Source organism: Gymnodraco acuticeps, unplaced genomic scaffold (assembly GCF_902827175.1).
Source record: "Gymnodraco acuticeps unplaced genomic scaffold, fGymAcu1.1, whole genome shotgun sequence".
NCBI lineage: Eukaryota > Metazoa > Chordata > Actinopteri > Perciformes > Bathydraconidae > Gymnodraco > Gymnodraco acuticeps.
The window spans coordinates 2,023,739-2,046,760 of NW_022989755.1; the positions used below are offsets into that span (position 1 = coordinate 2,023,739).

A 23,022-nucleotide genomic window follows, 5' to 3' on the forward strand; every position below is an offset into this window, starting at 1 on the left:
GGAAAGGATAGCTATCACAGAAATATACGTGTTTTGCATTGTAATTGATTGCCATTGCATTGATGCAGGATGGGTTTGAGTCAGTTTATTCAATGAACAATATTCAAAAAGGGTGGTCATCAAATCCAGCATGACAGTTTTGAATGGAGTGCATTTATCTCCAGCCAAAGATATCAATGATGGGCAACTAAAAGGGAATAGGGGATCTGAGAGCCGGGAACTTTGGAGCATACAAATTGCATGATATGGAAGAAGCTATTGATCCTGGGAATTACTTTTATGGCAGTATGCATAATCATTATGAATACAAAACTTAAGAGTGGTTTAATGAGAATACGGAGTAATATAAATAATGCATTTTAATAGGACATTTTGATAGGATAAATTGAAAAAAGGAGAACAAAGAAAAGGAACTTGTCCAGACATTCTATGAAGTAAAAATCCATTTTAACAACATAATGTAATCCTAGTTTAAACAGAATGTCTTGCAGGCATTCAGCATTAAAGACCTCCACACGATCTGACATCGTAATGAAATGAATGTGACAGGCTGATTAAAAGGCAACAAATCTTCTGTGACAGCAGCTCCTTTGTTTCCTACACAGGGAAAGTATCTGTCTGTGTAGCAGTGTATGATGGAGGCACAAAGGCAGGCTTGTCAGAGTGGTATCGTAGCTGGCATTGCAGAGCAGATCTGCAGTGAGAGGCAGTGAAAACAAGGATTACTTCTACCTTTCCACCGGGTCCCTGAGCATGATGATGAAGCGGGCGTCGGGCTGCAGGGCGTGGACGAAATCCTGGATAAGGAAGGGAGGCTCCCCCTTTGTGGTGTTGTCATAGAAATACATCCAGGCGTTGTTATCCCACATGGTGGACGCGCTGGCTTCTCCTGCAAAATACACCCACAGTGGTTCAAATAAAAAGATGCGCACGGATTGAACACATCTATTTGTGCAGAGACAAAGAACACACACATGCACAGATATACATGTTTATAGTTGTATCTCCATTTGGAGTTACATTTGATATGTGTAGTTAAATATGCAGGACCCATTGTTTCAGACTTTCGAAAGCAGCACTTTCTTTAATGAATTGATTAGTTCACTCAGAATATTTATTCAGCTACTACTTTGAAAAAAAGTCCTTTCTGAAGCCAAAAATGAAAAAGTATTTGTAGTTCAAGTTAAGCTTTCTTTTCTTTTATTATAAGAATGTGAATATCTTTGGGTTATGGACTTAATATCCAGCCAAGCACAACATCTTACATAATCATAGGCTCTGGGAAAATGTAATGGACAATTTTTTTTATTTATATGACCTTTTTTAGACTAAATTAGCTGATTTATAGATCCATCAGGAAAATAATGGGCAATGGGATTTTGACAACGAAGATGAAGTTAAAGCCAATTTACAAATGCACTATTTATGCACTCTTTATGCCCTCATGCATTTCAAAGTTACGTTTCCTGCTTTTAAAAGACACTTGCAATTTAGTTTGCACACTTTTTTGTCGCATTGCCAAAAAATTCACAGGGCAATTTTTGGATGATTCTTGCCATTGATGATTGAAACTTGCAGGCATTCACATTCACAACAGCATCCTTTCTTTGCACCCTCGATTGAAGGGTGAATACCTTTTAAACGTGAGGGAAATTGGGCAGGTACATAAGGTATTACTCGAGGAGGACACAGCATGATCCTAACACTCATGCAACAAGTTAATAACAAGAAAGTGCAAAAAGAAGGGAGAGCAATGACTTCTGGAACTGAGAGTAAAGTAGCGGAAGGACTGCAATCAGTCCTGGTGCTCAAGTCAGAGGACGTCGTTTCTCAAACATTTTTGAGAGCAGGAATTTTATCAGGCTGAGCTAAGAAAGGATATCCAGGATTCATTAGGCTGTCTGTTCCTTCATTATCCTCTTATCTGGGAAGTGAAGCTGTGATGTACTTGGAGGGAACTCAACACTGGCCTTATCTGCCTCGTTTCCTCAGAGGAAGGGATGAGAGCCAGGGCCTATTTTCTGTGATGACGGTTAGAGTGAAACAGGATCGCTGCTAATGCTGTTATGCTTGAAATTATGCAAGCTGTGATCAAGTATATTTAAAGGTCTCGGTGTCCATTAACGGGGCTTATTTGGCTCCATAGGGAGAGGCCGTAATAGGACAAACAAATGGAGGATCCTGACCAGCATGCCTCTGGTGTCGGCCTCCTGTTGAAGAGAGTCCGAAGTACCTGGCCACAGGCCTGCACCTTGCTGGGCTGTCCCAGAGCATGATCTGAATACTGAGCGTGGCTCTGGCACACTCCCCCCCCCTTTTTAAATGGATTATTTATTTAAAGAGGGAAACAAAGCAGGGCGGCATGCTAAGCTGCGCTCAATGCAGCAACTCAGGCTGGTCTGAAAAGGCTATTGTTACAAACTTGAATCAGTTTTTCTTTACAGCTGAGCAGTTCTTTCAGGTTGTGTTTGCATGATGGGAAAAGACAGAGGCAGATGGATGGCGCTGGGAGCAGGATATGCAGATAGAGGATGGTAGATTTTAAGACTTCTGCACCCCTCCACGGATATTATTGCTGCCCTGACACACAAAAAACAATGATTCCCTTTTTTATACAGCACTTCAATGAAGTGGCTAAGTGAAGCAGAAGGAAGTCCAGTATCATTAAGCTGTTGGAGCCTCTCTCTGGCTGAGTCACCAGCTCTCTTAAAAAATCACCATCACTCGCCGGAGTGAAAGTGGCTGCTACGGAGCAGCTCTGGGCCTCCGCCTCGCTACCTGCTGCTTTAACAGCAGCTTTGTGATATTGCAGGGGATATTACATTTGATGTTCCAGGCAAGTGTCAGCTTTCCCCGAGCCAAACGCTATGGCTGCAGCCGGACCAGGGCACAGAGTTATGTCAGTCCAACTTCCTCACACAGGTCAAAGCACTGATACATGACCTGATAGCTAATATGATGCAGAACAGGGAAGGCAGCTTAGGCCGTCCTGACATGATGTGACACTGACAGGAAGGCACAGATTACACTAAACAGGAAATGTTTGTGGAACTGAAACTGCCTGGAGATCTGATTAGAGAGATGGTAGACTGTTTTCACTTGTTACTGGTTCCTTTACTTAAATGTGTTATTCTTTAGATAATCATTCTGAAATAGAGCAGAGGTGCTTTAATGGAAGAGACATTAGAGCAACTTCCTAGAATAGTTTGCCACTCAAAGGTTGCTAGTGATGCATTGTCTCTCTTGCTTATTGTACAAAGCTGATAAGTGTCTAGGTCACAGTTGCTGTTTTTTTCAAATATGTTTTGAATTCTAGAAAAAAAAGAAGAAGCAGATTTGGGGTTGGATAAGAGTTGGACAAAGGTCAGTGGTTAGTTTGTAAAATAAATATTACGAGGGGCTTGTTCAGTCTTGGTTTGCCTTTATTCAGGGTCCTACATAAACACTTGAAAACTGGTGCACCGTCAATGTTTTTGGCGCAATATTAGCCGAAGTAACCTACTAAATCTGACACACCATGCTTTTCAAGTTACTATTTGTATATGACTTGAGTGAATGTTTATGATAATGTTTATGTAAATGAAAAGACATATCACAAATTAGATTGGCTTTATTTTAGTGCATCAATCCAAAATATGCCCTGATTCAGATCCTTACCAGGACATGCCCAGGACATGCCCAGGACATTGGAGTACCTTTTATAATAAATCTCTGGAGTGTTAGCGTTTGAAAGTTGGATTAAAACGTTGATACTTTCCATCCCATTTATATCAAGGGCAGTACTTTATAAAGTGGATAGCTTGTGTATTTTAAGTCTATAAAGACGCCACGGATAGTGACTCAACCCTTTTTGTCACCAGTGACTCTGGCACTTTACCACTAATGTTCAATCCAAATAAAACATCAACAAAATATTTTACAGATTACACATCATGTGGGTTTGAGCTTTGCACATGGGCCTTGTTTTCAGTTGCATTTATGATTGTGATGTTATAAGTTTATACTCTGCACTTGCCACTAATTACCATATGGAAAGAAATGTTCATCCATTTGATGCTCAAAGAAAACAAGTGAATTGGTTACAAAAATCCATTGGTATGGAACAATTCAGATTGAATGGAATTGACTGCAAATTATTGTAATACCTTTTCCTACATTGAACCTCCTAGTATTGACCGACCAATGTAAAGTCATGTGTCTTACCTATGATGATGTTAGGTTGACTGGGGCTTCCACTGGCATTTGCTGTGAGGTTGCCCTGGATTTGGTTTGCAGCCTGATCGAACAAGTCCAGATAGTCCTCCACTGGATACCGGTCATGAAAGCCCTCGCTCAGACGGATGATACCTGATGGAGGAAGAAGACAGGCATGGTAAATACACTTTGTGGGGTATACATGTCAGTGTTTCCCCTACCATTGCCTTGGAGGGGCGCTGCATCCCGCCAACGGAGCCCCACGCCCCCCCTGAAATTGAAGGTGTTTAAAAAAATAAAAATAAATAATATTTTTTAATATATATATACAGTGGGGCAAACAAGTATTTAGTCAGCCACCAATTGTGCAAGTTCTCCCACTTAAAAAGATGAGAGAGGCCTGTAATTTTCATCCTAGGTACACTTCAACTATGAGAGACAGAATGGGGGGAAAGTATTTGGTCACCTACATACAAACAAGATGTCTGGCTCTCACAGACCTGTAACTTCTTCTTTAAGAGCCTCCTCTGTCCTCCACTTGTTAACTGTATTAATGGCATTTGTTTGAACTCGTTATCAGTATAAAAGACACCTGTCCACAACCTCAAACAGTCACACTCCAAACTCCACTATGGCCAAGACCAAAGAGCTGTCAAAGGACACCAGAAACAAAATTGTAGACCTGCACCAGGCTGGGAAGACTGAATCTGCAATAGGTTAGCAGCTTGGTGTGAAGAAATCAACTGTGGGAGCAATTATTAGAAAATGGAAGACATACAAGACCACTGATAATCTCCCTCGATCTGGGACTCCACGCAAGATCTCACCCCGTGGGGTCAAAATGATCACAAGAACGGTGAGCAAAAATCCCAGAACCACACGGGGGGGCCTAGTCAATGACCTGCAGAGAGCTGGGACCAAAGTAACCAAGGCTACCATCAGTAACACACTACGCCGCCAGGGACTCAAATCCTGCAGTGCCAGATGTGTCCCCCTGCTTAAGCCAGTACATGTCCAGGCCCGTCTGAAGTTTGCTAGAGAGCATTTGGATGATCCAGAAGAGGATTGGGAGAATGTCATATGGTCAGATGAAACCAAAATAGAACTTTTTGGTAAAAACTCAACTAGACGTGTTTGGAGGAGAAAGAATGCTGAGTTGCATCCAAAGAACACCATACCTACTGTGAAACATGGGGGTGGAAACATCATACTTTGGGGCTGTTTTTCTGCAAAGGGACCAGGACGACTGATCCGTGTAAAGGAAAGAATGAATGGGGCCATGTATCGTGAGATTTGGAGTGACAACCTCCTTCCATCAGCAAGGGCATTGAAGATGAAACGTGGCTGGGTCTTTCAGCATGACAATGATCCCAAACACACCGCCCGGGCAACGAAGGAGTGGCTTCGTAAGAAGCATTTCAAGGTCCTGGAGTGGCCTAGCCAGTCTCCAGATCTCAACCCCATAGAAAATCTTTGGAGGGAGTTGAAAGTCCGTGTTGCCCAGCGACAGCCCCAAAACATAACTGCTCTAGAGGAGATCTGCATGGAGGAATGGGCCAAAAATACCAGCAACAGTGTGTGAAAACCTTGTGAAGACTTACAGAAAACATTTGACCTCTGTCATTGCCAACAAAGGGTATATAACAAAGTATTGAGATGAACTTTTGTTATTGACCAAATACTTATTTTCCACCATAATTTGCAAATAAATTCTTTAAAAATCAGACAGTGATTTTCTGGATTATTTTTTTTCTCATTCTGTCTCTCATAGTTGAGGTGTACCTAGGATGAAAATTACAGGCCTCTCATCTTTTTAAGTGGGAGAACTTGCACAATTGGTGGCTGACTAAATACTTTTTTGCCCCACTGTATGTATATATAATATATATATATATATATATATAGCACCAAATTGCAACTAATCTATATCTACTATCACTTTTCACATTGAACATGTGCTCTTTTATTAAATAAACTAAACGCTTTAATTTTAAGTTGTGAGTTTAGTGTTTTTGACCCTAAGAAACACTGATGCATTATTCAATAACAATAATCCACAGCTCCTCTCTCTGCTCCAGAGGATTTAAGAAAAATATATATCCGTGTGGCCTTATACATTCCAAGTTTAAATCCAATCCAAATTTAGAAGGAAATGCTGACCCTGCTTATTTTTCCCTGTTTCCAGTTAAGGACCAATGTCATCTTTATGCTTCACATGCAGGTTTAGTAAATATGTTTCCCATCGGAACCATTGTGGGATTTCAGTATACATTACTTACTAAGAGATTGTTGGGATACAGGGACTTTGGAGTCTCTATGAGACATGAGAATATTAAGGATGCTCAGGCCTCTGTGTCTTTCAAGTGTGATTTGCTGGTTTTACAGTTATTTAGTTACCAAGAAAACATGATTGGAAAACTCTAGTAAACTCTCCAAACACGCAGCATGCGTCATTATAATTTCAGAAGGGTTTACACTTGTAGGACGTGTGACGGTGCTTGTGTGCGTGTCATCATTGTTTTTTCTTGATGGGCACTGTGTACTCCAGTCCTGGCACATCTGCTTAAGATTCAAACTGCTCCTCTCGGAAAGTTATGTGACGCGCATCGCATCAAATCACCTTTTCACTGCCTCGAACGAGCAGAGCCTTGAGGGGAACGAAATAAATAAATACAAAACAAGACCATTTGAATTCAGAATGTTCTCAAAGGATGCCTTAAGAGAAAAGTGCTGATTACCAGTGCATAGCTTTAAGTGAAACACTACAAGGGAGGGACAGGGAGAGTGGCAGCCAAGATGAAGGGATGGGGAGGTGGGGGATGGGGTAGCTGAGTGGGACCTATGTCCTTAGGATACAGCTGCATTTGCTGCCCCAAATCCACAAAAACACAAGCAGACAAATTAAGGCAAACAACTCATCCACATCCAGCCGCTTTACAAGCTACAAATAATTATCAACTCAAACTGAACACAACACATCAAATTAAGTCTTGCATGCACACTGATCAATCCTCCCGTTTAGGTTGTGTGAGCCTCAGAGGGATTAAGGGCATAGTCAGCAACTGGCTAAACTTCAAAAGCACCATTTTGACTGCAACATTTAAGCCTCTTTCTGATATTTGCGGAAAGAATTTGGATGAAATTTGGCCAATACTGTGTACGTAGTTCCCTCACAAGTAATATGCCAAAACCCCTTAGGTGAAATAAAATCATTTAGTAATTATTAGCCGTATAACTACAGGAAAACAAATATGTATGTATCAGTCATTGCTGAGCAGTCCTCCACAGTGAAAATGTAGCATTACAAAATGGAGTTCTCATGCTGCACTGATGTGATAATGCGGCTGCGGTTTTTAAAGGAGAATCGTGAGATAATCTAAATCCTGTACGTGCGCTTCCTTTAACTTCTAAAGTCCTTATCTAATCAGCTTCCGATTCCGTAATCAGAGCTGACTTTGAACAGTTTTGTGAACTACAGTTTAACTGCTGCTCTTCACAAATGTAGACACACATGGGTGTCACACACACGTACACACACACTGACTCACACTCCTGACGCCTGCTTCTTGAGCTGTTGAAGATCCTCCATTATTCATGGGTCTTAATGGCAGTTATAAAAGAAAACAAAAAGCATAGTATTTATTAAGAATAAAGATTTGCCTTCATTTGGAAGCAAAAACAGTTACCCTGTCAAACCAAAGGAGCAGTTCAACAAAGCATCTGCAAGTTAAATAAGGGGGTTGGACTTGTTTTAATAGGGTTTTTAGTTTACCCGCATATACTCCAGATCCCTCATGGCTTTTAAACCCATCTGTGGTGGTGTGGTGGTTCTTTCAACATCACAGACGCACATGGTGAAGCAAACACACGATGGCATCAACGCATTTAGAAGATGCCATACTACCAAATGTCTACAGCGAGGCAGCTTTTACCTCACGACGCACAGTTTGAGGGTTGATCTCTTTGTTTGAGAAAATGACACATTACCACCTGTTCAAACTCCATGAAGAAACTGCGTAAACAAGGTTATGGCAGTAGTTTGTGAATATGTCTAGAAAAAACTGAATATGTGATAATGCATCTGTTCCTGCTCAATTGGCAAATATTTCCTCAAACGGCATAGAATTAAATATGCCTCTAGGAGCTAGTAAAACATGCCACAGCTCCCTCTATAAAATCAAATGATTGCTGTTGAATCAAATACATTTTTAACTTTTAAATAGAAGCACAAAATCCACAGAGTGTAGAAATGGAGCAGCCATAAAGCAAGAACTTGAAAGACGTTCATGGTGGAAAATTGTGTCGTGAGGAACAAGTGCAGGAAACGGTGCACCCACACGTGTGGGTTCAAAGTGTGCGAGGAGGCTTCACATGCTGTGTTTTCGTCTTGTTCTTTTGAAGGCAAATCCACTCACACTGATGATAGTGATGAGGAAGCAGTTAGTCTAGATTTGTGTGCGTATCATCCTAGTTGAGCGGTTAATGAGCACAGCCACTGCATGAGCTCACATATCAAGATGGGGAAGTTGCAGTTGTAGGATGTGAAATGATGGTGCTAAACCACACAGTAGGTGTAAGCAGAAATACGATTAGCATTCAAAATGTTGAATGTAGGAGGCAATAAAGAAATGAAATACACAATTAGAGCTGTGGAGCTTACAACTCTGTTACAAAATAAACAGTTTAACATTTGCTCACGCCTAGCACAAAATGTATCTTGAATATTCATTGCTCGGTTAATTATGTTGCGAGATACTTGGGGGAGTACATTAGAGATACTTAATTATTGTCAGATCATGCCGGTATCGCATCCAGATAGGTTTCACACTATGACATTATTATGATAATTGCAGTTGCAATTTCTGGCAAATTTTATGTAGAACTATTGGGCTAAACAGTGTTAAGTTGTCAGTCAATTTGCAAATAACCTTCCCCCCAAATTAACGATTGAAATGTGTAATAAAGTTAAGGAATTTCATCACAACACAGGATCTTAACGATACAATGATAGTAGGTTGCCAATTTAATTATTTAATTTTCCTCACAGCCACAGCAAAAATACAGTTGTTGCTACTCACCAAACCTCTTGCGGGTCCACCAGTGTGGCTCCTTGAATGTGGTGAACTTGACGTCGGGGTGCAGCCTCAGCCTGTCGTACAGGTCCGTTGTGCCACACTTTGGTTGGCCGATGATATAGAAATAAGGAAGGCACCGCATGCGGTAGGGTTTCCCATCGTGGTGAAACACGTGTTCTCGGAAAGTGTTCCTCAAGTGCTGAAAAACTGTACGAAAGCGCCTCGAATAGCGTGCATATAAGTTTGTCCTGTATGGGTCCGAGGTGATATTCCCACTGTATTCCTCATACCAGCAGGGGTTCTTGACACCAGGCAGGAATTTGCGGGGGATAACAGAGAACATCTGTAAAGTCAAATAAAGCAGCCTGGTTAATTTTCTGACTCACTGTACTTTCCAAATGATTCCCAACAAAGTTCAAACAAAGCCTTTAAACCCCTGAAATAAACATTGCTATGGCTGCGTAACGAAGGATAAACACCTTCTGGGCATTTGACAGACACATTAAAGGAAGAGATTTGTTTCAACAACTTACACAACTTTCTGGTACAGGCAACTGTTTTGGTAGGTGTAAGCAAACATTGTCTTTTTTGACAAGTTTATGCAGGAGTATACACTCTCTATAGGGGCAGTGAATTAGCTTTATATGTATGGACAATTTGACACGGTGCACATCATAGTCAGACATTATTTAGAAACCGTCCCTTTTTGTTGTTGTGTTGGCTCTGAACTTTGGAGAAAGTTCACATATTTGATCTGAGATTGTTCTCTTAAGAACAATGTGGAAGTTGTAGCCATGTTTATACACCTTCCACCAGGAGACAACATGGGATTGAAAGTTAACTTGAAGTCAAACGGCTGTTTAAACGCAATATGCTAATAGACAGCTATCTTTACTGATGATGCTCTGTCTGGCATGTACTGCCGCCAACTTCACTTTTTCCTTGTTTTGCTCTCTGTCTGGTCCTCAGCAGTTGAAACATGATCAGTTGAATTGAGGTCAAACCACTGACTTGGCCAGTCGGGAACATTCCACTGTGTGCCCATAAGAAACTTGAATCATTGTCCTGCGCTAAAAAGAGCTTTTAGTTCTTTACCAAGTATGGATGTGGTCACCCTGAACACTTCAACTTAATAGTTGTATTGTTTGATTTCAAATCCAATGTGCTTAATTCAAGCACATTTTTACAAAATAAAAAGTAAAGCCGAGGGCAATGCAACCGACTGTCTCTTCTTGATCACACTTTCAATACAAGTGTTTTTAAGTGATCAAACGCAACAAAGGAAAATGTTGCTATGACTTGTTCTCTGCCTGTGAGACACCCTAAGGACAATAAATGCCGGATCCATCCACAGACGTTGTATTGATTCCCCCACGGCCACACTCTCCTATTCATTAGCTGGTACAATAAGAAATTAGTTATGTTGCAAATAGCCCTAGCCATTATCATTAGGATTAACAATTAATTGAACCAGGCTTTGAGGTGAGACGGACACGGCGAGAAAGCCACGGGGCAAATGTGTCGGAAGGCTGTTGGATGACTTTAAGCTTTAAATCCCTTCATAAAAAAAATTGGTACAGACATATGCAATTATCTGGTGTGACATGAAGTGTTTCAGAACAGTGTTATCTCTTTATAAATTCAATTAGAAACTGCAACCAGTGGGGAATTGCAACAGTGTAGCTGTATTGAACCCGGTGTAGACGGGGGGTAGGTAGGAATACTGATTTGAATCACCTCTTCCCTTAGCATTAATTACGCTGCAAGACACATCCGTGATTGTCAATTAAAAGACAGATCAATATCACTCTGGGCCGTGTTTGTAATATGATTAAGTTATAGAGATAACATTTACACTATAAAACACTGAGGTATTCATTACGACATTTGAATCTGATAAAAAAAAATCGATATTGATACAATTTGTGTCCTTATTATCCCATTGATTACTTTAGGACAGATATATGTTATACTCACATGTGGCTCACTGTTAACCAGTGCCTTGAGCTCTGGGGGCTGCCGACTACTGCGAAACTCCACCTTGGACGTGATGGACTTCACCACCTGTTTGATATGTGCGTAGTCCTTGACTGAGGACAGGTTGAAGTCAAAAGGTCCCGGGCTGACCAGGCTGCTGAAGTGGTAGGGGGAAGGGGTGAGGAGGAGACCCTTCTTGTCCCCCGTCAGGATGTACGAAGCCATGATGAGGAACATAATGGCCAGGCCGAACAGGAAACTATAAAGCCGGATTTTACGGAAGCAGCTCAAGGTGCTCCAACGCCTCGGCAGCTCCCGTTTCACCTCCAGGACCGCAAACAGGTTCATGGGCGTGTCGTCCACCTGCAGGAGCAGCGGCCTCTTGCGGTACTCGTCCACTGCAGAGCCCAGCAGGCTGTATTTGTAGTCCATCTGCGTCGTGCTGTCAACAGCCTGCGAGTCCCAGGTGTCACAGCTCACACACCGGGGGGAGTTATGGAGCAGGAGCCAGCAGGACAGGAGGTTTTGAGCTGGGGGAATGGCTGACGGTTGATATCCATGATGGGTTGTGGAGAACAGCCCACCTCATCCACTGACGCCTGCCTATGAAAGAAAAAACACAGTCAACTGCATTGACTAACTATGAAGCAACTTTTGAACCCACAAAATGATTTGAGATAACCCTCCGTTTCCGCCTACAACTAAAAGTAGCGTCACATTCATTTATACTGTGACTCATAGTCACATCCTGTTCAAATGCTCACATTTGTGTATCTGTTTCATTGGGTAATTTTGCAATTTCTTTTGCAACCAAGGCCAGGCACATTTAGCAATTTTTCCATTTTTGTTTCAATGTACTGTACATTTCATACTTCAAGTACATGTCATAACATCCCTCTGTCTCAGAAAATCCCAATTACAACATAATGCTGCTTTGTGAAAGCAGACAAACGATTATATAGCTGAAGGCAATTTCCTTTAAACCATGTGCTTCTGCAGTTTGAGCAATATAACCTCGGGCTGAACAAAATAAAATAAATTGACAGCAGAGAAAAACTGCTCTGAATATTGATGACTTAGGCTAGATGAAATGCCACTGGGAAGTGAGTAATAAGTCAAATGTCTATATGGTTTTGAAAATCTAACATCACTTTGATTGTGACTAATGGAAACAATCACATTTTGCATGGATAAACGAATTTCACTGACTTACACTTCCCGTTTTAATCAGACTGCACAGCAACACCCTTCCCATCTTCACAGTCCATCCTAGCCCCTCCCTGTGCATTAGAGTCACAATATGGAGGGAGTGATAAGGACGAGGGATGCATTCAGGCCAGAAACTACCAGGCTACGTGTCAGACTCTCCTGGGGAGAGACACCGACATGAGAGATACCCGGGCTGGACCGGAGAAGGGGATTATTATATTATCAGAAAATGGTATTCCTCCGTGTGAAGTCACATGGATCAACAGTCGCTCCCAGATAAAAGGAGGGCCAATGTCTAAAGGGCAAAAGAATTGGGGATCTTTAATGATAATGCTCCTGCTGCAGCAACGTGTAGTTTTATCCTTGAGGCTTTCTTTGTGTCTGGAGCTGAGCCAACATGATGGCGGCACACGCACTACAGCATAATGACAACAAGCCAACAGAGCCCAGGGTCTAGGACAATTTTCAAAGGATGTGTGTGATGCTTGAGAATACGGCAGAAGCCTAGAAACTGCATGGATACAGACTTCAGGTTGACATATGGTACACCTGCTTCCTGCTTGCATACATCATAAGATAAGGGCCCTATGGAAGTGAGTCATCGCTCCTCCTCACGGCAGCTGATATTGTCTGCCCCCCTACCACCGCCTATGGCCTAGCCCCCTTCGCACGACTCTGTATTCACTGAGCTTGCGGCAGGGCTGATAAGAAGACGGCTGGAGAGCACCTGTCTGCATACCTGCTCAAGCGATGTCATTTACCCCCAGCTGGGCCCTCAGTGTCACCGTACAGCAACTGTCTCTCTGGGAGACAGGGGGGAGAAATAACTAGCCCCACTCTGAAAAGACTGATTTCCAGCCCTCAAGAAGTTGTCAGTGTAAAAGAGAGCTGTACCAAAATTGTTCAAAGCAAGAAAATGAAACTACATTGAGATATTCATCTGGTGTGAGCAGGATTATATGTAGCACTAGCTAAAAAACATGTATATTTGTAGAAAGCAAAGGGTTTTGGGTTACAATATCTACTTCACTAACTGTTTGCGCTTTGACGGATAGTATATCAGTGCTTTTATTAGTGAATAAAGTTCACTATAACATAGTTATGTGCTTCTTGTTATTTATATAGTCTGTAGTCTGGGTCCCATTTAGCAATCTGTGGCATTTTCCAAAGGGATGAAACCTTTCTAGACACTAAGAGGTTTGCTTTTAACAGAAATGTAATTGCAACAGGTCAGAGATTGACACAACACTGTTAAATTAAAGCGCTAAATGTAGGAGCACATTTCCAGGATTTCACTTTAGTATCAAGCCCACCGTTTGCCATTGATGAGCTCATCTGTAGTCTTCGTGCCATTAGCACTTATTGAGTGTTTGTGTCCTTCATCAAGGCTGAACACAATGAGGAGCTCGAACACAAGGCTATTTAAAATAGAGGAACGTTAGAAAGGCCCTGAGGGTTCAAACTAGAGACATGTAGGGACAAAAAGAGATGATGTGAAAGAGGAAAAAAGACTGTCATTGACGAGAGAATGTCTCTCTCAAGGGAACTGGCATCTAAATCAAATCAGTCGGATAACTGTAGCAGTGGGCGACTGGCAGCTTGACAGATCTCCTCTATTCATAAAGAAAATACATTGCCCCTGTCAATCAAACATGATGAAACAGCTTATCTAGAACATACAAATGGCTGGAGGGCAATGGACAAAGAAGACACAAGGTTGCATAATTTACTTTGTCTGCAAAAAATAGTTACAAATATGGATTTCACCACATTTTTCTTGGCACCACCAACAAAATTAAGTGCCTTTGAACGATCATAACTAGTTCTTGAGGCTGACCAAAAATAAAATTGGTCAATAACAATATACGTGGTTATTCAGTTACTAATATTTTAATATTGAATCATCAAAAAATGTAATTGCTAATCTTACGACTTACAATCATTTATACTTTTTAGATCGGGCCATTGGCGTGAAAAGCATTTTAGCTACACTATGCAACATCTATTAATATCTTTATCAGCACAAAGCTGTTGGGCAGAAATATCAACCTTTTTAGAAGATAAGCTTTATTACAAACTGCTACAAAGAAAGGAACATTTCACTCACTTAGGGAGTCAGAAAGTTCCAAGTGTAAGAGTCATCTGACTGGAGAGATCAAACCCATTAACCATACAGATAACTGAAAATCATAATTATTGTAATTAACTTTAAAGACATTGGCAACAGTGTTAATGGCCTGTATGCTGTGTTGATAGTTCCCTCCCTGTGTGGAACAAATGGAATCGCTACGGCCCTAATAACTCATCAGAGGAAGCCCTGTCCACGCTGTCTACCCTGTCATTCAGAGGCGGATCGGTGAAACAGGCAATCAGGCAGACTTGTTTTAAAGTCTGCCGTCTCCGCTCATAGCTGTCCATCTCTGCTCTAGAAAAACCAACCAATCTCACACAGTGGCAGCTAATTGCTGTTCCCTTGTGTACCTTTATTCTTTGCTGAACAATTCCTTTCTTTGTGTTTATCACTGTCAATGTGTTATGATTGATTATTTGTGTGAAAAGATGCCGTGTAAATGGATGCATTATCTTGTTTTGTACTTTATAAAAGCACCACTGGGAATCTTTTGTTGTCAACCACTAAAAAGTTGTAGAAAACCACATTTCAAATTGCTTATTTTACAGCTTTTTCTCAAGTGAAAATGTGCTTTTTTTTCATTGATTATGAAGAGTGGTGACTGGAAACAAACCAGACAAGGCTTCATTTGCAGGGTAGGAATATCTTTGAATTTGTCCTATGCTGACCATGAGTTGTGGTCTTACTGTTCACACAAAAAGAATGACAAAAACCCTTTTCAGCGCTTTATTCATCCCTGAAACCACAGCAAAGGCTAATGATTTTACCTAGCAATGACCTAGAGTCTGCCTGTTCAGTCGAGAGCACGCTGTCTTACTTCCTCAATTTCTTGAATCTCAAATAGAAGAATGTAATTGCATGGTCTGCTGACATGCCCCTGAAATGCCCTTTTTAGTCTAATTCGAAGTGCCAGCTAATTCTATGGCTAGGCAGAACTCACTGCTCCACATAACAGAATATTGTTCAAGTATCCAAGACATCCCCATAGACTTCCCTTTGTTATTGTCTTTATTTTCAACTCCTGGAGAAGATTAAAAGATGTTGTTTTTTCTATTGGGTATATATCACTAACCCATTTACAGTGGAAATGAGATGTTTCCGGCTTGTTTTCTCTTTAGTGCAGGGAACTCTTAAAGATACTCTGAAAGACAATTTTCCTCAGTTTTATGGGTCAGTCCTCAGAGCACCCAAAGAGGAAGTTCTTCTAGTGTGGAAGAGTTCATTTTATTATTCAGTGTTGTTTACAGAGCATGACAGCTTAAACTTGACTTATCTGCCAGAGCAACAGGAAGATTAGAGGTTGTGTTGGAGACTGGGGCGCAGTGAGAAAACGACATGAGGTTTTCATACGTAAAAGTGAACCTGATCCGTATTGCAAAAAGGAGTCAACGGAAAAATGCTTAAATCCCCAAAGACTAATTAATCTCCGGATACCTAATTTACTATCGCAAGTTAAATCAGAGATAGGATTATGAAGCCAATCAAGATGTCATTGTCAGTATGCATTACAGACACTACAAACAGTGTACCAAGCAGATAATGTCATAGAATACTGACTGATAAACAAGAGAAGGCAATGTAAACGGGTGATTATCCGCGATTCATTGTGCAGGTGTGTTGCAGTGTTTCTTTCTCCCTAAAGACAAAAAACAGAAAGGTGGAATTTTCCTATAGACACTGTGTGACGGCTGGAGAAAACAGATTATTACCAGAGGAATGTGCACAGCATCAAGAATAATCTGCTGCCAGCTTGCCTTCACAACCACAGAGCCACAGAAAATAGATAAAGCCAGCAAGCGCTTTGTTTTGCTACATTCAAGGTGTGGAGGAATGAGGACACAATGACGATGAAAAACCCCATGATGAAGAGATTTGGGAGACCTTGAGGATAGAATAGCACATTCTGTCCACAGAGTCCTCGTGTGCAGCTGCCCAGGAGGACTCTCGACCTACTCTAATATACCGATTTCAACCATTCACTGTCATACTGGAAAAAGCTGTTAGTCATTCTGGAACAAGCTCTTCTGCAAAGCCATTTCCCATCTAGGACCAGTAACAGATCCTCCTAAGCAAATAAGCAAGACAACTGAGGAGTAAACTGCTAATGACTTCAGAATGTAAGCAGAATAACAGTACATGGCTTCAGGCTCGGGCAGGTTCCCGGTATGGCTTTTTCTACACAAATAGATGATGAGCTGACTGTTAAAGCCAATACTGGCCACAGGGCTGTAAACATTCATTTAACACGTGGGCTCTTGTGAGAAACAGTCTTCAAATCCCCTCACTGCCATGACCTCTTAACAATTCTCAGGGAAGGGAAGTGGATTTTGGTTAACGTCCACGAAAAACACAGGAAGCACTGTCGGGCAAGAGCGCGATGGAAGCAGTCGGAAGAAGGAACAAAGAGGGTGTCATCGCTGTGTCAGCTGGGGAAAGATGTTTTTCCACCAGGCCACTCACAATAATTAAAGTTCAGCGTGAGGCCACTGCAGGGGTAATACAGCTATGAGACAGAGCCTGACATGTGACACTGAAGCAACCTTGTGATTGGTTAAAGTGGGCTGGTGATAAATAGCTGCTGATGACACTGAGGTCTGCCTCTTCCAGTGTCAAGGCTATTTTAATTTGCCAGGAGGATCTTAAAGGGACAGGATCTCTCACCTTAAACTGTGGATAGGTGTCACGTTGTATTCACTTAATTCCAGCAACAAGTCATGATTATTTTTGTGGAGCAGATTGATTTTAAACAAATATAAAGACAAAAAATCCTTAACATCCTTGCTGATTTTAGATACGACGACAACCCGTTTAAATCTTTAGCCTATTCTCTGTGAGCAATCTGTTTATGGTACAATTAGACAATCTGTACAAAGTAAAGTTGGGTAACATGTTGAATGGAGTTTGTCACTTTGCCACTCCTAAGATAATAACACTTACTAGATTTTACCCCACATACAGTACAAACGTTGTTTCCTGCTGCATAAATATATTGCTCACTGCAGTTTACAGTAAATGTGGTCTTCTTGTGACGAAGCCGTCTCTAAATATTATAAAAATAAAGAGACAGAATTACTTTCTCATTGTATTATCTGCCAACCAGAGAAGTTGCAGTTTACATCTGTGTCGGTCCAAAATGTTGTGACTCCTTCATGTTTCCCTACTACACATCTGTGTAAAATTGTCATATGAATGCTCGAGCTATGGCCAAAAACACGCTTTGTGATGTCAGTGACATTTGACCACCAAATGCTATTCTTATTGTGATCGAGTGAATAAATTCCCGTTCCTTAGATATCGAGTTTACAAAAATAGAAGGGTAGAAAAAGGACAGTCTTTAATGCCTCTGAGGCATAAGAATTGTGGGAAATCATAAAGTGGGAGCTTCTCATGCAGCCAGGAAGGGAAAGAAAGGGTTAAACTCAAGTGTATTGCATTGTTTACCCAAATCTTCATACTATTAATTGTTTTGGATCCTATTTTAATCTTCAAAAAGAAAAGTGTCGCAATAAATACATAACACAAATGAAAATGATGAGCCTTAACTATCGAGCATTTATTTAGATAAATGAAATAAATTGGAAAAGGCATCAGTGGAGACAGTAAATGAAGCGGGAACCAAAGCGAGCCGCTGAAGCATGAAATGACTCCTTACAAAGGCTCGGGAGTGCAAGAGAGCATCTGGAAATATGATTGCATGCATGGGGCTACATCTCTACAGAACCATTAAGCCCATTGATGATGGAGCGAGCAGGAGCCCTATGACCTGTCTAATACGACACTTCCTTCTTTAGCGTCCCCCGGGGTATGTAGCCCAATCTAATCATATAAATCACAACCATGTAACACAGACAATGAAGGAAAATATCAGTATTCACCGTGGCTCAGAGTGGCTCCATTCATCATATCACCCAGGGAGAAGTCGGCCATCACGTTCCCCCAGATCACACATACTCTTGACCAAAGATCAGAATCTAATCTGCAGGAAGTCAGGCAGCAGCCCTCCCCCCCCCCGCCCCCAGGAGACCAGAGGACCTGACCGCGACCTGACCGAGGAGCCGCCGGGTCAAATTATCAACACTTTGAGGGTGGCTGCCCTGGATTCATAACTGCTGCTCTGCTGGGATCTCACTCAAAGTCCCAGTTCAGCACTTTCTTCCAGCTTATCTTTTATTCATTATTTTAATTTCACTGGCAGCCTCCGTCAGCCTGGGCTCCTTCTGAGGTGGATAAGTGCTTATGATGGTGTCATTAAAAAGCATAAAAAAAACCAATGGCTGCTATTTAAATTATTGATTGCGGTAATGGATATGTTATGAGGAGCATGGGGTGCTCTTGTCTCTACGCAGAACGCTTACACTGAGGCTAAATCCAGACTGAAAATGATAATGTAGAGATGAAAAGAAAGGTGGGAGTTCATTTGTCTAATCTGGGAAGGGAGCTTAGTTTACATGAAATTTGGAATAAAAATGGTCATTTTATTTGAAGAGCTGCATCTCTAACACAATCAAGGATTTCTCTTTTGAATGAGAAGGAGCTTCAAGTTTGAGGGGCATATGCAAAACATGCGTTCGCACAGCAGCTCCCGATGAATAATGTATCAGGATGAACTCGGATGTGTCTGTAACTTATTGTATAACTTTAGAAAATGTATACCCCGATGAATTCCAATAATTCGGAAGACAGCCTTGTGTGTATTTTAGTATTCTTCCTGCTAATGTATTTTTGGATACGATCTTTCTAACAGTGATTTTTTTTAGTTAAAATCAGTTTCTCCACTTTATCTTTTGTTTCTGCTTTTATCTTTCTGTGTCAATGGTCAGATGTTTTTTCCTCTTGATCCGTGTCATTGTTCTTCAAATATAAAGCTGTCTTGATGGCAGATTTTGAGATGCGTGTTGAAATAATAGACATAGGAGACACAGAATGCTTACTGATAGAGACAACTCATTGTAAGTAAGACGTGAGCAAAGTGAACGAAAAGTTAGGAAATCACTTTGATTCATGGATGCTCAGTACTGCGTAGGAGGCCTTAATGTTTTGGAGATTTGTGAAATGGGTTCCTCATTCCCTTCAGTCTTGTTTAAATGTGGGTGGCGCATGCAGCATGAAACATTTAAATTGACTAATTCTAGCAACTCAGCACAACAACCTTTTTCCTAGATGGTGTTTAAAGAACCTGGCTTCCCACAGACGGTCCAGCTAAATGTGGAATTATCTGGGGATCACATTAACACCTGTTTTTTTACTTATGAATATAAGCAAGAACACCATTTTACTGGTAGATGGTAACATTTGACCCTTTACCTAACCTGACGTGTTCCTTTAGACGACCACCTTCTCACTTGTTTATCACTCCACCAACACCTGCTCCCGCTCACCTCCTCTGTCTGAGACCCGACTGGCAGTCTCTCTACATGCGGACTAAAGTTCAATCTACTGTTCCTTTTTGACAAGAAGCAGACAGAGCCGGGGGGGAAAGCAGTTGGTAATTAATCCAATGGGAATGTTTACTGTTTCTTGTGGAATGCCTCAGAACCCACAGTGCAGCATTAATGGCTCCAATCCAAATCGGCTTAAAGGACATTTAACATAACAACTTGTATTAAAGGAAGAAAACATTTTGCGGGTAGGACTTTAAAGCTATATTTACAATTAAAACAATATTGCAGTTACAGGGTACTTTTCCATCCACTTGTTGTTGCACATTGACACAATTGACATGAGGACACATCTGTAAACACTATTCTCTGCTCTGGAATCAGACTGCACTTTAAGTTGGTAAACCACTGCTGAAATGTGCCTTCATTGCACATCTGTGCGAACATATAAAAGCAGAGTGTATTTTTCAAACTCAATGGGACTATCATGAGAGCCAGTAAAGTTGAATAATTGGAGACATGGGTTTAAGTGTTGAGAAAGTGTGTTCCTAACAGAAGTTGTGAACATAAAGGTTTGAGGAATACTGGAAAAAGTAAACATGATTTTGTTGAGCATATTTAGGTTCCTGCGATTCTGTTTCCATTTTTGAAACAATTTGGATTATTCTGAAAGCCCAGGTTGTAAACAACGGTTTTAGTACAAACAAAGCTTGAAGTGTTCAGTTTTTCAAAAGGTTTTGTAGGATATTTGCAACACCAAGAGGAAGATGTAAGCCATCCGGAGTGGAGATGGGAGGTTTTTACTTGACATTGCTGACATTATTGTCAATGGCACCTTATTATTCTGTTTGGATAATTCAATGAAATCAGGACTTAATTGTTTTAAATCTATCACACTTTAGCCTAATTAGCAAACAGTTTCCATCTTGTTAGCTGCCAACGTTGCAATTATATGAAATTATGAAAGTACATGTCACTACACTACACCTACTGTAACGCATGGGTACAACACTTTGGTTGTGCAATGAATTCGTAATGTCTAGAAGTGTAAAGACTTTCATTTATCCTTGACTAATGCACCTCTCATAAATCGTAATGAAAGGGACACTTGGGATGTTTTATCTATCTATTCATTGTTCTCAGTACGCGCATATCATTTAAGTAGTTGCCTAGCTTTTAGAAGATGATGATGGTGATGGTACCCTGGACTGAAATAAACTGAACTCACAGAAGCCACGAAAGACAACTAAAAGGAGCTCATTTATTAAATGAAAGATGGCTAGAACTTTCCTTTTGATGAGCTGCTCGTCTACTTTTTCTCAACCTCCTTCAAACGTGTTTACTTACAGTATAAGTAAAGCTGGAGGAAAACTTGAGTTTCTCCCAAAAATCCAACCACAGTCTTCGTAAAATCCTGCATGTGTGAGGATTCCAAGAGTTACCCGGCACAAGTGGAAAAATTAATGCTTTTTTCTGCAGATGCATCAGCTGTTGACGCCCAGTAATTTAAAAAAAAGTCAGCCAAGTTATTAAAGACTATTTCTATCTTTGACTACATGTGATGATGAAAAGCACCACAGGCCTGTGATGTTTTCAGGGCATGCACCTTCCTGTTTCTTTTTTTAATTCTGCAGGAGACGTATAGTAATCCTGTGCAGTAGCGTTTCACACCTAGTTAACAGTCAGTTTCATCTCTAACTGCGCTGAGCCTCCTGCCAGATAGGGATGTGTGCACGGATTGACTGTTAGCCTATGACTGCCAAGAAAAACGTATGAATTAACAAAGCGTGGGCTATTACGGAGTCTGCTGGCTTACTGCTGCTCTGCTGCGGCTTCGGGTTGGCCTGATGGAAACGGTTTTACGAAGGCTACTCCAGGGCATCCCAGTAGATCCATAATATTAACTTGGCTTGCGGATTTTCAACTTTATCTTCTACATTATACATGTGACTCTACAATAATGAAGGCTTGGACACATTCTCCAGGCTTAACAGACGGGCAGGCAGGTTAATTCTCCAAATTAAGGGTGAGCATAAAGAGCGCTCCTTTTTAATACGGAGGATTAATTTAATTTCTTAAGGTTGCCAATATGTTCCACCTCTCTCTCGCGGAAGCATCAGTTGCACTGTCATTTGACTGTGAGGTTTAGCATAAATCACAATAATACATCTGTGCTGTTTAGTATGCTCTGGAAGTAAATTGCAGCAACAAAGAAGCATTTGAATCTACCTGCTTGGCCACGTTGTGATAAATGGAGTGAGGGGGAGAAACGTAACTACAACAGCACATCCATCTTGCAAAGTGTAAAAATGTCGCCAAAGGTTCATTCTGGCAGTGGCTGCCTGCACAGATATGAAACTCCAGCTCCAAATTAACTTGGCAGGGATAATCCCACAAAGTGATAGCTGCAGCGATGAACATAACATTTGTACAAATTCCTTGTGACCCGAGGCCAGGTCGGAGTGTGTCTCCTCGCTCCCAAAGAGCCTGCAAAATGCCAACAGCCCCGCAGGTGCGTCTGACGCCTCAGCTGGACATTTTGAGGCTGTCTGGTAAACGGAACCCGATGTTGACCTTTGAACTCAGACTGACATGCAGCTACTGTAGGTGACAAGTGCATGCACGTTTTTTGTTGTTTACCAGTCTGAGATAGTTAAGAGCTGCATCTTGCTGTGGTTGAATTAGCCCTGGAGGCAACTGTCACCACCATATACGTTATTTTACATTACTTGGAGGATTGTGTAGAAATTGAACCTGTCTGCAGTTCAGTGATGAGATTTAATCATGAGGAACAATCTAAGTGGTTTATAGGTCATTAAAAAAACACAGAAAGTGTTAGCGAGAAATGACTGTTGCATTGTAAGGTTTCACGGTTGCTCATTTAAAGGAAGTAGCCGGAGGTAATTGGAGAATTAGCACATCTCTCCTCAGCACTGTTGTTCAGATCCCCACAGGTCTGTGTGGAGGCCCATTAGAGTGACATCTGGAAGACAGATACTGTCTACACACACACAGGAACACACACTAATGCTGGCTCTTTTTGCTAACCTAAGGGATT

The 23,022-nt window shown here is 41.3% G+C and overlaps 1 protein-coding gene across 3 annotated transcripts in view; it reads right to left on the minus strand.

Moving 5' to 3' along the window:
* LOC117544719 (carbohydrate sulfotransferase 15-like) overlaps nt 1-23,022 on the minus strand; it is a 32,859-nt gene that overhangs the window by 3,644 nt on the left and 6,193 nt on the right. For 2 of the 3 annotated variants that reach the window (XM_034214069.1, XM_034214078.1), the window contains exons 2-5: nt 11,247-11,849; nt 9,273-9,612; nt 4,204-4,347; nt 733-889 (exon numbers count right to left, since the gene is read on the minus strand). In XM_034214069.1, coding sequence (XP_034069960.1) covers nt 733-889; nt 4,204-4,347; nt 9,273-9,612; nt 11,247-11,678 — 1,073 coding nt within the window. In that variant the 5' untranslated portion in view covers nt 11,679-11,849. Of the gene's footprint in view, nt 1-732; nt 890-4,203; nt 4,348-9,272; nt 9,613-11,246; nt 11,850-23,022 lie in introns of those variants that run through there. The other variant, XM_034214087.1, reaches the window with a different exon arrangement.